Source organism: Arachis hypogaea, chromosome 11 (assembly GCF_003086295.3).
Source record: "Arachis hypogaea cultivar Tifrunner chromosome 11, arahy.Tifrunner.gnm2.J5K5, whole genome shotgun sequence".
Taxonomy (NCBI): domain Eukaryota; kingdom Viridiplantae; phylum Streptophyta; class Magnoliopsida; order Fabales; family Fabaceae; genus Arachis; species Arachis hypogaea.
In genome coordinates this window covers 147,796,267-147,813,427 of record NC_092046.1, presented here as the reverse complement: position 1 = coordinate 147,813,427, position 17,161 = coordinate 147,796,267, and the positions used below count along the sequence as shown (strand labels likewise).

Genomic DNA, 17,161 nt, shown 5'->3' with positions numbered 1-17,161 from the left:
TTTTATTATAAACCATTATTAGATCTTAATTACCATTAAAACAACTTAATTGTCAACAAAGAGATAATACTTATTGGTCTCTGAAATTATGTTCGTATTTGAATTCATAGTTGTAAAAACCGAACTGGATCAGCTGGTTCGACCGAAAAACTAGTGAACCGGACCAGAACCGAATCTTAGTTCAGTTCGGTTTACTCCTTGGACCGTTTAAGGAATAAAACCGGTGTGAACCGGTAAGAACCGGTCTAACCAAACTGGTCTCGAACCAAGAACCTTTGAGTAAAAGCAACATCTATTTGCCACTTAGCCATTGCACTTCTAAGTATTATATTTGACAAATACTAATTATATAGTATAGATAAATATCTAATTTAATTTAATTTTTGTTTTTTCTATTTTTAAAATTAATTATATTTTAATTATATACCATTATTAATATAAATATAAATTTCACTAAAAATTTATTAATTTACTTGATCTATTTTATTGCTAGTATTGTGATTAAGGTTATTTGTTTTGATGTTAGTGTTAAAATCTACTGATATTATAGTTAGATGATAGGCTTTGTGAATTAATTATTTTTTTTATTGTGTCAAAATAAGATACTATTGTAGTATTAAAATTTTATAATTTTTTTATATTAGTTATTTTTAGAAGTTGAGACTTGATTCTTCATAAAATGTTAGTGAAGATATGTATTTCAAATTTTAATTTTAAGTTTTTAACTATTTTATATTTTATATTTACGTGAGACCGGTTTTATCGGTTCAACCAGTGATTTATCAGTTGAACCAATAAACCAGTGAACCAGTAGCTTGACCGGTTCGATCACTGGTTCGTTCTAACAACTATGTTTCAATCTAATTTCAAAAATTTCGATTTACTCAATTTAGTCTCCCAACTTAATAGTTATGACTCACATTGGTTTCTAATATTATTTTTGTCACTGTCTTACAAAATCGTTAATAACATACTGAGATGGACTAACGACTGTTACATTATACATTCTAGCGACTGTTTGATGTGACAATTGAAATTTTTTTACCTTATTTTTTTTCAACTAAACACTTAAAACCCTAATATGAGTCACGGATACCTAAGTTAAAAAATCAAACTAAGTAAATTGAAACTTTAAAAATCAGATTAAAGCTCGAATATAACTTCAAAACAGAACTTTAACTTATGTAGTGATTAATTTAAATGAGAATCAAATAAATCAAAATTCAACATAATTTTTATCAATGTTTTCAAATTCGAAATTTCTATACCAAAATTAACTAGGATTTTTCTTTAAATTAAAAGTTTAATGAAATAGTGACTTTAATTATCTTAACCAATGTCCTAATTAATTACTTTTATATCTTAAAAAAATTGTATATGAGAAGAAAATAATTAATTTGTCTACTTTAATAAATAGTTATTTTACTAAAATGAAAGAAACTATTTTTTTTAAAATTTTTTAAGAACTAATTAATATTATATATATTTTGTTACACTACATTTAGTTATGAAAATTTTATTTATTTCTAATGCTTATATTAAAAATAAAAAAAAATTTAAATTAGTGAATCTTAATATATAATATAATAATAATATAGTAATTATTTTATATATTGTACGAATATAAATTAATTATTTTTTTATTTATAAAAATTTTAAGAACTTGTTATATATATATATATATTTTGATGAATGCGATATATTTTTTTATGTAAATATTCTTTTAAAAAAAATCTAATAGTTAATTTATTACCTTTTTTGTTTTAGTCCAAATTAAATGTTTTTTATTGTTTCTGGAAAGAAAATCTTTTGAGAAATTTAATAATATGTGATGAGTAACACCGAATAAATTATACAGAAACCAATTAAAACACAACATAAAAACATCTTTAAAAAAAGACGTTTTAGGCGTCTTTATCTGAGTCGCCTCCAATATTTAATTATATATAAGTGTTACATCAATAGATTAAGCATGTTTGACTCATTCAAAGTTCACTGTTTTAAATTCAATTAGTACAAACATAAATTTAGAAACTGAAGAAACAAGATAGGAGTTTGAATTTTATGTCCAAATAGCGTAGACCATATAACATGGGAAGAAATAGCTAGCTAAGGATAATGTTCTCATTACTGCAACACCATACTGGGGGTGTGGCATTTTCACTCCAAAGTGGTTTAAAAGATTTAGAATCTATAGGGTATTCATCGGTGAAAATACAGCGAAACAATTTAACACGTATTGAACACTAAAAAGCTAGATCACAATTCACAACCCTTTGCTTTTTCATCACAAAATAAACAAAGGTGTGGCTTAAGTTGGAGTAAACACTAAAAAGTAAAAAGAGAGCTGCATCCAATAAGTAGAAGTAATAAAGCGAGCCATGGCAAATTAAAGTGGTTTCTTCGTGTGGAGATAACTTTGCATTATAAATATATATGTCCTCTTTTAAGTTCCATAAATTTTGTGTTTTCCTTTTTGTTACGGCCTAGTCCAAATCTTCTACGGGTTGGCCCGACCCAAGCACCACCCGATCCTAACGGTCAGGGGTAAGGCGCTCCACAGCCGACCCGGACGCGCGTCCCCGACAGCTCATCTACAGCTGTGAGGAGAACGCCTCGGAAAAAGTGGGCCTGTTCTTGCAGAGCCCACCTCTGATACAGTATATAAGGGGAAGGTTTTTACCCTTCCCCCAAGACACGTCACATGACTCTACCCCCTTTTTTCGCCTGCACATTTTACTGACTTGTGCGTCGAAGTATCTTTGCAGGTGACACCCCCTTTTACATCTGAAGAGCTCGCGACCTCGCTTACCCCCCAATCCAGAGACGAACGTCCAGTCGATTCCCCCTTGTTAACCGAGATACTCACCCGACCCGTACGGTATCCGACCTACCGAACACTTTTCTTTATTAATTATTTCGTTTCCTTTAAAGATATGGTTAATGGTTTATATATTTTCGGTCAGATCTATCATGCTTTTTGGTGAAATGCAAATACGAAAAATGTTAGGAGCATTATAATTTATTATTTTTAATTATTAATTAATTATTAATTTAATTTTTTTAGTCTAATTTATTTATCTAGTAATTTAATAACATATATTTATTCTATATTTTTAAATATTAATAACTAATTAACGACGAAAAATAAAAAATTCTTATGGCCCAATATCATTTTTGGGTGCGATACATCATCCTATTCTTTCCACCATCACTTGTTTCATCCAAGCATCTTGATCTTCTTGCCATCTCTTTCCAATCAAAATTAAAGCTTAATGTTTAAAAGAAATGAACCTTTTAAGAGAGTTGGTGGTTGACAATAATTCTCTCCATTTCATCTTCAAATATCAAATTATTCTATATCAGAATTGAAAGGCGGTGGCCTATAATGAAAAATAATTTTTAATTTCTCTGTTATTTAAAAATAAATTGTTTGCACTGTGAAATAAAAAGGTAAATATTAATTACATATTTAATTATTTTTTATGTTTTATTTAAATAAATATTTAGAAAAATGAAATTGAAAAAGAATATTAATGAAGAGCTATTTTTAATTGTATTTTGAACAAATGAAAAAATGTTGGGCCTGCTTTTGTTTGGGTCTTGTTGGGCCTAAGTAGATGTACTTTTGGTCATCTCTCTCACTCTTTGGTCTTTTTGTTCCCCAAATATTTTCTATGGTTCTTTACACGATTACACTTGTGAATCTATGTGTCATGTGACGCTATGACCCAAAAAACCTCATGTATTTGTCTATTTGACCCAAAAGGTCAAAACCCCCTAAATGAAATCCTTCCTTGACCAACAACCCATTGCTTTGGTGTCTAAGATCAACAACCGAGAGCTGATTAACCAGTTCAGGCTTATAGCACTATGCAATGTGTGCTATAAGGTCATAATAAAAATGCTAGTGGAAAGGTTAAAACCACACTTGAATGATAGAATAGCGGCGTACCAGTCAAGTTTCATACTGGAAAGAAAAATTCAGGACAACATTATCATTGCAAAGGAGCTTATTCATACTATGAAGAGAATGAAGGGGAGAAAACGGTTCATAGCGATCAAAATAGACTTCGAAAAAGTCTATGACAGGATGAGTTGGGATTTTCTCAAGACTAGATTAGAAGAATTCAGATTGTCAGATAAGATGGTCGAGATTATAATGCAATGCGCGAGTACGGTATCGTTCAATGTTATTTGGAATGGGAATAAGACGGAAGAATTCATTCCAAAAAAAGGATTGCGACAAGGGGATTCCATTTCGCCCTACTTGTTCGTTATGTGCATGGACAAGCTCTCACACCTCATAGAACAGAATGTGCTGGACGGAGAATGGAAGCCAATTGGGGTGAGTAGGGATGGACCAAAAATATCCCATCTTATGTTTGCGGACGACCTTCTTTTTGCGGAAGCAACACAAGACCAAATGGAAAGAATAAAAGGTGTATTAGAAACTTTTTGTAATACTTCGGGATTGAAAATAAATGAAGATAAGACTGCCATTGTGTTCTCTAAGAATACGGTTGGAAGTACAAAGGAGGAGATTCTAAATTTGTCTAAATTTAAAGAACAGAAAGAGTTAGGCAAATACTTGGGAGCGCGCATCTCTGACAAAAGGGAAGGAAAGGAGAGGTATAAGGACATAGTGAGAAGGGTTTAAAGAAAACTTAAAGGTTAGAAGACTAAGTGTCTTTCTTTGGCAGGAAGATTAACACTTGCACAATCAACTATTAGTCCGATTCTGAACTACCAGATGCAGCATGAAAGGATACCTAAAGGAGTTTGTAGGGAGGTGGAAAGACTTCAGAGAAACTTCATATGGAGAGACGAACCAAATAAAAAAAGATTGCACCTGATTGGATGGAAGACTATGTGCCTGCCAAGACACGAAGGAGGATTGGGGTTCAGGAAGCTATCATCCAGGAATGATGCTTTCCTTATAAAAATTTTATGGCAAATGGATGAAAACCCAGAGCAGATGTGGGTGAAAGTTCTTAAGCACAAATACTGTGATGGGAACCTAATTGATGACGACACGAAAGGTAGAAACACATATTCGAGCTTCTGGAGAGAAGTTCTCGAAATTTGGCTAACTTTTCAATCAAACACTGTTAAGTTTATTGGGAATGAGAAGCGTACTAGATTTTGGCATGATCACTGGCTTGAAGGGGCAGGAGCACTTCAGGAGAGTGCCAAAACACAGATTTCAGATAGCAATAGCCTTGTCTCAGAATGGGTGGAAGAGAATGGAGAATGGAACCGGAGAAAACTCAATACCTATCTGCCAGAAGAGATTTCCAAAAAATTATAGCAACATACCCTCCTCATTTTGAGGCAGATGAGGATAGAAAAGGGTGGAAGCATAATGAGAATGAAGATTTCTCGATTGCATCGACCTATAGAGTTCTAAACAATTGAAGCAAACCTAATAAAACTATTTGGAGTCACCTATGGAGCTGGAAAGGCCCCCCAAAAAGTCAAGGTTTTCATGTGGACTGTTATGCATAAGAAAACTCATGCAAACCATAGAATAGCAAGATTGTTTGGTGGAAATGGAGATTGCAAGATTTTTTAAGGAGTGCAAGAAGATCTTCTACACCTATTCAGAGATTGTCCTAAAGCGTCAACAATTTGGGTTAATTTTCTTAATCCTATGGAATTGCATAAATTCTTTAGTCTTAATTGGGAAGATTGGGTGGAAGTTAACCTAAGAAAATAATTGGGACATAACCAAAATATAGATTAGAAGGATATATACATAGTTACATGCTCAAAAATCTGGTTTTGGAGAAATAAGGAAAATCATGAGGACAATTACAGAAGACCAATCCAGCCATATAGAGAAATCATCAAAGAAATTCAGGAAATTAACAAAACTTTTAAAAAAGCTTACCTGGTGAGAAAGGTGCGGGTGAGAAGACTGGGCCGGGTGGGATGGAAACCCCCGCCGAAGGGCTGGCTGAAGCTTAACGTCGATGGAGCGTTGGTAGGGAATGCGGGCAAGGCGGGTTGCGGCGGCCTCCTGCGGGATGAGAACGGAAAGTGGGTTGCAGGCTTCACTCACACGATTGAAACTGCTCTGCTTTCATCGCTGAACTGTGGGGTGTTGTACAAGGGCTGAACCTGACAAGGAGATTAGGGATGAAGAAGATAATGGTAGAATGTGACTCAGAGGGAGTGGTGAAGTTATTGAATGGGGAAAGAAAGTTAGAAAGGCACCCTAATTCTTTGATTAGAAGGATTAGTGAACTGAAAAAGCTTGATTGGAGAATTTTTTTTTGTACATAACTATAGGGAAGGCAACAAGTGTGCAGATTGCCTGGCCAGGAAGAGTATTGATCTTGATTTTGGGTTTTTGTTATGGGATTATCCATTCCCAGAGTTAGTTAGCATTTTCCAGGAGGATGAGAGGGGCTATCTTATCCCGTTCTATCTGTATTTAGTTTCTTGTTTTTTTCTTTTGGGCGTTTTAGCCTCGTTTAAATACAAAAAAAAAAAAAAATCTTATTTGTACATGTAAATATATGTAAATTTGTGATATAATCCCTAAAATTGAAAAACTGTCCAATTTATTTGGAACAAAAAAACCAACTAATAACTCCACTACATAAACTCTCATATAGTCATACACTCATACCCAAAAAAGAAAAAAATCAACCCATTCCAAGATACAAATGTAAGATTGACAAGTCGCCGAGGCCAGGAGAGCCAAAATTCCAAAAGTCTCATCAAAATTGTAACTAAGCTCCGTATTGAATTAATTGGTACCTAGTAATAACAAATTATAAGGTTTTTTTGAAAATCAACTTAAGTTGATCGAGTGCTCAACTCATTCGTCTGCTTAAATAAGTATTGGGAGTTCGAATTTCGCCTTATACTTATAACAATCAATTGATTAACCCCTTAAATGGAGTTCAGATCCACGACAGTCTTTGACCTATCGAATTAGGAGATATCGTCGCAATTTTTTTTTTTTTAAATGTTACTTTGAGAAAAGAATAAATACAAAAGAAATAAGTGTTGTAAAATAAATAAATAAATAAAATTGATAGAATATTTAATAACTAAAAAGAATTAATCAAAACTAGTAATAACTTATTTTATTTTATATTTATTAATAAAACAAGTATTTTTTTTTCTAGCATTACCAAATAGAGATTCTATATCTATTTTTCAATAATATATTATTATTTCATGCACATATATTATTTATGAGAGTATAAGTATATTTTGTTTTTACTGTGATTGTCTTGTCCCTCATACCATACGATCCTATTTATGCATGTATAAATTTATCTTTTTCCCAACCTCCTTAAAATTGAGTTGACCATACAAATTTTAAGCTGCCGCGACTTTTAAAAATTTGAGCCACCCAAATTGTTTTGAATGGTTGAAAGAATCACGACTTATTAAATAATGGATATTCATGTTATAACAGTTTCTCACACCAAAGTGAAGCCAAAATCTAAATTCTAATATAATTAGAGAAATGTAAGAAATTGAATTTAAATTTATTAGTTTTTATCAACTAATCATTAATATTTAAAAGTATTAGTTAAAGTATATTGTTGGATTATTAAATTAAAAAAATTCGATTAATAATTAAAAAAAATAATAATAAATAATAAATTTTAAGGATCATTTTAATAATTTTCGTATAATTATAATTTCACTTAATAAAGAGTTGTTCCACACTCTAGAAGGGCAGAACAGAAGCAAAACCCCACTGACATTGCAACAATTTGCATTTTGCGGTGTTAATTATTTATGAACATGACACGAAACAAAGAGTAATAATAACATAATAATAGCAGAGTAAATGACGAAAATGGTCATCTGATCTTCAAGCTGAGAAACCGTTGAGGTGAGTACATCCTCATGACTTTGTAGGCAGAGACGGATGATATCAGAGCCATCAGAATCGACGCAGCGTAGCCACACAACACAGCCGCTCCTATTTGGTCGCAGAATCTTGTGAACCTGTTACATACCTTGAGCCACTGTAACGCCTCTGATCCTGTTAATGCTAGCATCGAACCTTCTAGTGTTGCACAGTTTGTACCGAATGTCACATACACTGTCATCTGTTTCACATTTTTGTTCTAATTAATAAAAAATATTTGATAACAAAAAAAAAAAACTCAAAATAGCTCAAAAAGTCAATGTTGTTGTTTTTGGCATAGAAGTTAATCAGTACCAAAAAATATATTAGGGGTCGGATTGAGTGTTTTTTTTTTTCTTGGAGGCCTCGTTGTCCTTTCGAGATAATTGTCAGGGTCGGGTGGGGTATTCACTCAAAAATCAATAAAAAATCGTTAAAATTTATTTTATTTAGTATTTATTAAGAGGAATGCTAGGGGCCAGCAACTTTTGTGATTTGTAGCCATCAAGTAACCATCAATGATGGTTTTAATGGTGTGAGATTGGTATGAGATTTCATCCAATAGCTCACTTTTCTTTGCTGGTTACAAACGAGCCAAAATTTAACAAAATTACTGGTCCCTAAACTTTTTCATTTATTAATTCTAATAATAATTAATAAAAGTTAAATAAAATAAATTTCGACTGTTTTTTGTCTTCATAACATTACCCATTAATAAATATCACTTTCATGTAATTTACTACTACTACTCCTCTTCAATTGAATAAACTACTCTACCTGATCCAATAAGAACAAGATCCAAGCCAAGTATATATTAGACCCTTTATTGATTTTTTCTGAACAAGAGACAGTAGTGGTGTGTTTGCATAACCGAAGCACGTTATAACCAGCAGCCGCAGATGTTACATACACCAACATCCTAATAATAATAATAATAAGTTAAAAGCAGGGCAATTGCAGAACAAACAGAGATAGATACAAAGAATGGAAGATCAGAAGACAAAGGTTTTAATTAATTACTTGAGAGCTTTCATGTCTTTGTAGGTAGCTTTCTTCTCAATACTCAGCATGATAACCTTTGTTTGAGTGTCAAAAGCAACTAAACAAGCAGTTAGAACCAACATCACAATTGCTGAGATCCTCAAAGATGTTTCCCCTCTCGCCATTCTTAACTCCATCGTCATGAATTGAATGAATCTAGTGAATATGCACGCGTGTGTGCATACATACAAGTACTATACTCTCTGTTTACTTGATTATTATAGTGGTTGATTTGATTTGATACTCATGGTAGAGAAATGTCCACGAGCAAGTGGGATTTCTTTTTTTCCTTTTTCTTAGAACATACATAGTAATATGGATCGAAATTAATAATCTCAACCAACACCTAACCGAGTTCCTTTATTATTATTATTCATTATTATATTGTACTGCATCTAACTTACTAGCTAGCTTCTACCAACTTATTATGATTTGAATCTCAATGGATCCCTATCTTGTTTCTTGTAGCTAATAGTGACGCACTTAATTCATTTTGTCAGAAGTAACACCATACCTGTTCTCTTTATTTTCTGGTTTATTTATACATATTATGTAATATATATTTTTTAAAATATTAATGACCATGCTGCTATATTTCTTTGAGACAAGTACGTACATATATAGCTTAGGCCTAATCTTTAATGAAAGGTAGTGTGGTAGTGTGGTATTGCTTTTTCAAATTTAGCAATGTGCGTAATAGTATATTTTCTTTGTGCTGTGAAAATTGGTTAGCTGGAGGCTCATTTTTTTTTCGATATGGCAGCAGCGTATGTATTGTGCGTGGATGTGAAGAATATAGGTATTAGACATGAATGTGGGACAGTTTGTTTTGAAACAGTAAAAAGAGAAATTGGACTATTCGATTTCTTTGTTAAAAAAAATTTGCCTTCTAGTCGGATAGTTCGAGTTGTGTGGGAGAGAATTTGAATTTTGACTAAATTTTTTTAATTATTTAAACACAAATCGAAAGGTCTGACGGTCCAATTTTTGTTCCTGACATCACAGTTGCGTAAAATACCCATATACTCCATAACTGTGTTCTACACTATTTTTCTCTCCGTATCTATAAAAAAATGTGTTAGTTGAAAGGTTGGTTTTCTATCTTTAATTACTTTAATTTGCTTAGTACAACACGAACATGGCCATATATACACACACATGCACACGCATGTGGGACGAAGTTAATTAGAAAGGGCGGTACAGTTTCCTATACACTTAAGAAGCAATCCTCATTAAATTGTAGCCACATATATACTATATGGTCTGATTTCACTGCCTATATAGTATTACATAGTAGCAATTAATTTCTATTTGACTTCATAAATGGTTTGTTGCAACGTTATTCATAGTAGTTAAGGTTAGTTGAAGGAGAAACTTTTATTAGTGACTTATTTTTAATTTAATTTAATTTTTATTAATAAAATACCTTTAGAAACTTGTATTGTTAATTGGTTAAATAAATAATCCAATAATAATGTGTATGTGCAATATATAATCTAGTGGTGGGTTTCACGTACATGCACAACCGACGCAAAGACGTAATGAAAGATTGAAAGTGACCAAAGATTGCTACTTGCCATAAATTACTCGCATCCAAAGGAGTCAACTATTCCCGCTTTAGTCGTTTTCTTTCATAATTATATGATGTGAATATGTTATCTAGATTTTTAATTTGTTTCCTTATAAATCATATAAATTATATACACATCTTGAATTATTCAGATTTGCCTTATATACACACACACGTATCTTCAATTGCATAATTAATGTCATATACGGTGATACTTATTCTACTATGCTAAAGAAATTAAAACATGTATAATTGCATTGTGATTATTTTTCACTTTTTCGATATTTTATATAAATTCCTTTAATTTAGAGAAGTAATTAATAAGATCTGTTTGAGCATGGTTTATGATGATGATAAATTTAATTTGAAGAAGAAAAAGATAATAAATTAAAACAATACGAAGTGGATGGATTTCCTTGAGTAAGATCATTCAGTTGTACTTAAACATCGTCGCAATAAATTAAAGTGGGATCGGACTTCATTTCATTGTCCATATGCATGCGTTTTAATTTATTGTTTGAAGCTATGTATGTTATTTGAACACTATAATGATATGTATTTAATGAGAAATGACGATGTTATCCCGGCTCAATGGATCGTATACGTATAAAATTTGAAATTATATTTTGTCTTTCTCTGATGCTGTCATTCAGTACTTAACTTGCAACTTTCAAGTGTCCTTCACTGAGGGAAGAGTCATGTTGTGAGACAACTGCAATTAAATACACGCGTCCATCCATGCATGCTGTGATAAATAATAAAACCTAAAGAGAGCAGATGGATTAGAGGAAAAATATATCGAATTAATTAATTAAGCTTGATTATTAATGATCTGATGATTTAATTTGCATTTCAAAAAGAGTAAGATGCATGTTGGGCCGGAAATCTACTAATCTGGGTTCGATTAAGAGTGGAGAATAATAAATCAAAATTAATTACTAAAATTAATTATTAGAATTATATATATATATATATTAAAATATAAAATATACGTTAAAAATAAATTAAACTATAAATATATTTATATGTAAAATATAATAACTGGTTGTAAATAACATTTTTATATAACATGATATGGGGTATGCAGTAGTGGGAACTCGGCGCACAGTAATAATACGGGGAATATTAAGTAATTAATAATTTTTTTGAATAATATGAATAATTATTAATTAAATTAAAATATATTATATTTTTAAATTATTTATCTAAATTTTAATATTAAAATAACTATTCAAACACCTAATAAAATAAATATCTATATGATATATTTATTATTTTGGTTTCGTTACCAATAGTATATCTGTCAACTTTTGCCAACTCTTATTTATAATTGTGTTTTATGAAAGTGTATTTGTGGATGTGTCTAATAAAAATGTCTTTTTTATAACTATGTTTAATAGAAGTGTCTTTATAGATATATTTTCTGGATGTGTCTCTTTATATATGTATTTAAAATATATTAATTATTAGACACATCTACGAACACACTTCCATGAAATACAATTATAAATAAGAGTTAACAGAAGTTGACAGATAATATGTTAGTACCCTATACTTTTTCTTATTATTTATATTGTTTAGTATCTTTATTATCTATGTATACTTTTTCTAATAATATGTAGTAGTTTGGCACATGATGATGAGGTGCATGCAAGTGCAACGCAATAAATCAATAATACAAGTGGTTGGGTCATCATATATATATAATTGAGAATTGAGGAGAGAAAATTTATGTGTGGCATGTAAGGGGCTAGTCTTTAATTAAATTAATTGATGACTTCTATTTATATAGGTGTTGCTGATGATAAGGTTCGGTGCAGCCATTAATCTCTTGATGCTTATCTTCTTAATGCTCTAGTCTAGCATAGCCTGCATTAACACTTATATAAATAGTATATAGCACACAGGTTTGGGTTCAACAAATGAGTTCATTTCTTTTTCAATCAATACAACAATTTTATATTAAAAAGTCCGGATAACCAATATTAGTTTATGCAGTATTGGTGGATGACGGTGACCGCCAGTAAATGAATTGAAATTGTAGTATTAAAAAAAATCATTTTAATTCGGTCAGAGTTATAGTTGCCACAACATGGAGTCATGGACGCCATCACGCCATCGATTTTTAATACGGTTATATTAGACTAGCGGCTGAACATGTATTTTTATTATTTTTAAGAAATTAATTTTATTTTTTTATTAATATACTATTTATTTTTTAATTTATTAAATAAATATTTTTTTATTTTATTATTGACATAATTTTATTTATATTATATTTTTAAAATTAAAATTATTATAAAAAATATTTTAAATATTAAATTATAAAAACACACAATGAAGAGGTAATATAAAATTTATAGTTTAAAGTTTTAGGTAATATATGAGATAAAATATTCGATAAAGTAGATTTTTATTCTCAACCATACTGAAATATATAAAGAGTATTTTCAGAATGATAATGTTTGTTGTATTTTTTTAAAAACTTTGAATATTGTCTATTAATTTATAATATTTTTAATTTAATTTTTTAAATTTATTACAACAAATTAATAATATAATGAAGATTTTTTCCATTAAAATTGCAAAAATATTTTTAAAAATTAGTTTATTCATTGTACTTTATTTTGTTATTTTTTGTAATTTAATTCTCACTGCTTTTTTATTATTTTAAAAAAATCAATTTTATTTTTTGTTAATGTATTATTTATTTTTTAAATTTATTAGATAAATATTTTTTTATTATTTTAATATTAACATTATCTTATTTATATATTTTTTTACCTTAAAATTACTATAAAAATTTTTTAAAATCTTAAATTATAAAAGCACACGATAAAGTGGTTTATATATTATCAGAAAAATATAGTTCAAAAAATAATGATAATAATATTATCCCGATTCAAAAAGAGTATATATAAATTAAAATACATGTTAGTTATTTACAAAAGATAATTTTGTAACACCCTATCACACGGAGCCTTACACCTAGGATGTAAAATAGAGGTGGCGAGGTGCTACGACTTCTAAAATTAAAACACATACATATAATAGTAAGAAGAATATAATAAACTAGGAGTCTTGAAAGATGGGTAAAACAAAATCGCGAAACGAAAAGCGCAACGCTCCGAAAACGGACTATCTTGCGTGTGGAGAAAACTATAACTATCAAACACAAGATAATAAAAGTAGGAATATAGAGCCAATGATACAAAATAACATTCTCCTAACTCAACCCGCGAAGCTAAGGCTACCCGGAGAATATTTATACACATATATATACTCAGAAGTGTTCTACTTAAGGAAGAGAAGATATTGAAATATCTAAAGATCCAGTTTCATTTACACAAGTCATAAATAGTGATGATTCAAAAAAATGGATTGATGCCATGAAAGAAGAGTTAAAATCCATAGAAGATAACAAAGTTTGGGATATTGTTACATTGCCAAAAGGTGCTAAATGTATTGTTTACAAATGGGTCTTCAAAGTTAAGCGAGACTCAAATGGCAATGTTGAACAATATAAAGCTAGACTTGTTGTTAAGGGATTTACTCAAAAGAATGGTGTTGATTATAAAGAAACATTTTTACCTGTTTCTAAGAAAGATTCATTGCATATTATTATAGCACTTGTGGCTCATTATGACTTAGAGTTACATCAAATGGATGTGAAAGCTGTCTTTCTGAATGGTAATCTTGATGAAGAGGTTTATATAGATCAACTTGAAGGTTTTTCAACTGAAGAAAAATGTCGTATGGTATGTAAACTTAAGAAATCAATATATGGACTAAAACAAGCCTCACGACAATGGTATATTAAGTTTAATAATACCATTCTTTCTTTCGATTTTGAAAAAAATGTTGTTGATGTATACATATACGTGGGAGTAAGTTCGTCTTTCTAGTCTTATATGTTGATGATATTTTGCTTGCAATAAATAATTTAGGAATATTGCGTGAGACTAAAGAATATCTTTTTAGAAACTTTGAAATGAAAGATATGGAGAAGGCATCGTATGTGATAGAAATTGAAAATTTTCGTGATAAATCACAAAGATTGTTAGGATTGTCTCAGAAGGCCTATATAAATAAAGTTCTAGAGAGGTTCGATATGAAAAAGTATTTCACAGAATTGCACCAATTCAAAAGGTGACAAATTTAGTCTTATGCAATGCACAAAAAAGGATATAGAACGGAAGCGAATGGAATGAATTTCATATAGTTCTGTAGTAAGAAGTCTTATGTATGTGCAAACTTGCACAAGATCGGACATTAGCTTTGTCGTAGGAATGCTAGGAAGGTATCAAAGTAATCTTGAAATGGATAATTGAAAAAGTGTTCCACAGAAATTGCACCAATTCAAAACGTGACAAATTTAGTCTTATGCAATGCACAAAACATGATATAGAACAGAAGCGAATGGAAGGAATTCCATATAGTTCTATAGTAGGAAGTTTATGTATGCGCAAACTTGCACAAGATCGGACATTAGCTTTGTAGTAGGAATTATAGGAAGGTAACAAATTAAAGTAATCCTGGAATGGATCATTGGAAAGTTGCAAATAATGTTTTAAGATATCTTTAAGGTACAAGGAATTATATGCTCATGTACAAAAGGTCTAGCCAATTAGAAGTAATTGGTTATTCAAATTCAGATTTTGGTGGATGTGCTAACACAAGAAAGTCTATATTTGGCTACTTATTCTTATTTTGAGAAGTTGCCATATCACGTAAAAGCTCTAAGTAAAGTGTTGGGGCAACATCGAATTGATCTTAATTATATTCTAACATCTCTCCTCAAACTCAAGTGACAACTTGAGTTTGAAACTTATTTAAAACAAAGAAATAAAGAAAAAAAAATGCATAAACTGATAGAACAGATATAGATGAAATGGCCAAAAAAAAGCGCAAGGAATTGCTACCGAAAGAAAGTGCAGATGAAACTGCCGGAAGGAAGTACAGACAGAACTGCCACAAGAAAACACAGATGGAACTGCCACAAGAAAACACAGACGGAACTGTCACAAGGAAAGCGCATATGAAACTACCACAAGGAAACGCAGACAAAACTGCTGGAAGAAAACACAGACGGAACTGCCGCAAAAAGTAGTCAACTGCTAAAAAACTGTTGAAAAGGTGTGAACTGTTGGAAAACTGCTGAAAAGTGATAAAGTGCGAAGAGATGGCAAACTATTGGAAGGTGACGAAAAATATATGATTTTTTCATGAGAATAAGTAAGTAGTGAATGAGCTAATCGGTGAGGTATGAAAAGCATAAAAACATTGACAAAAGAGAAGGAAAAAAATGGCATGGAAGAAAAGTATGAAAAGTACAGTGATTTCGTCAAAAGAAAATCAACCTATCCTCCTCAAGGTGGATACCATGGCTCTGATACCATATTAGAAATAAGAGACTAAATTGGAAAAAAGATTTGTGTATTATTGAGTTGTATTCAAGTTGCCTTGAATGATACAATATAGAAGGATATTTATAGGTGTTAAGAGAATCGGAATAATAAAAACGTAATATCTTATAATAAATATTCAAATATGCTAAATAATGCTAATTGATCCTAATTATATTCTAACAAATATGGCTAATTCAAGGAAGCTACCGTGAATGGAGGAATAAATAGTTATGAGGGTCATGATGAGAAAGAAATGAATTTGTTTCTAACCTTATTTTTCACTAGATTGTGAAGATATTATCAAAAAAATTTGACTCAATCTAGTTAAGAAAAGAAAATGCTAACACAAGTGAAAAAGAGAAGTATCAAAAAGAATAAAGTGAGAGAAAAAGAGAGTCAATCAACATCTAAAAATAAAGTAAAAACAAGTTATAAGAAAAAAGAGTTATTAAAGAAGATGAGTCCAATAAAAAATAGTTTAATAAAAAATAAAAACTCAAAAGATGTGAGAATAATAAAACAAAAAATCAAAAAAATAATAAAGAAGAAGAGAAGCGAGTCAAATATAAAGGAGGTATCTAATGAAAGTGAAGAGCATAAATCTGATAGTTTTGCTATTAGAACATGGAGAATTGGATCACAATTCGATCTGACTTGTTATGACAATAAGATTATTGTAAATTGTATCAAACATGATTTGGATGAGAAGAATGCTACGAGAGAAATTAGTTTAAGCACTAAATCCAAAAGAAAGAAAAGAACAACACAAATAGGAATTAGAATTGCTAGAGAATGAAGTTTGAGACAATATGATGCATTATTGGAATGAGGAGAAAAAGCTTGGCTTAGGTAATTTGTAATAAATTTTTTGGGTGTTAATATCGTCTTTGTTTTTAGTTAATAATAAAAATTTTACGGACAATAAATTATAATTTAAATGACATAATCTTTTCATCTTTATTCAGAGGTATTGGATTCACAAGTACTTTATTCTCTTATTGTTTTTAAAATTAGGGATAGAAAAATAAATTAAATAATTAGAAAAAATTTTCTGAGTGATTACGTTTGCTTTATAGCTGAAATTGTTTTTTTTTTTTAATTGCATCCTCTAGTTAGTTTTTTTTTTCTTTTAATAAAAGTGAGTGATGAAGTCAAATATTATACGACTCTAACTTCACATTCTACCTTGCAAAATAATATATGCATGCTTTTATATTTGAGTAATTCTGCACATACAAGTGATTTTCAATACAAGTCATA

General features: G+C 30.4%; 1 protein-coding gene across 1 annotated transcript; it reads right to left on the bottom strand.

Moving 5' to 3' along the window:
• Positions 1-7,641: 7,641 nt before the first annotated feature.
• LOC112723537 (CASP-like protein 2C1) lies at positions 7,642-9,690 on the bottom strand. Its single transcript, XM_025774940.3, has 3 exons — positions 8,903-9,690; positions 8,660-8,801; positions 7,642-8,084 (listed from the first exon to the last, which is right to left on the bottom strand). Exons 1-3 carry the CDS (start codon positions 9,064-9,066, stop codon positions 7,833-7,835), a joined length of 558 nt encoding a protein of 185 aa, XP_025630725.1. The 5' UTR covers positions 9,067-9,690; the 3' UTR covers positions 7,642-7,832.
• Positions 9,691-17,161: the final 7,471 nt, after the last annotated feature.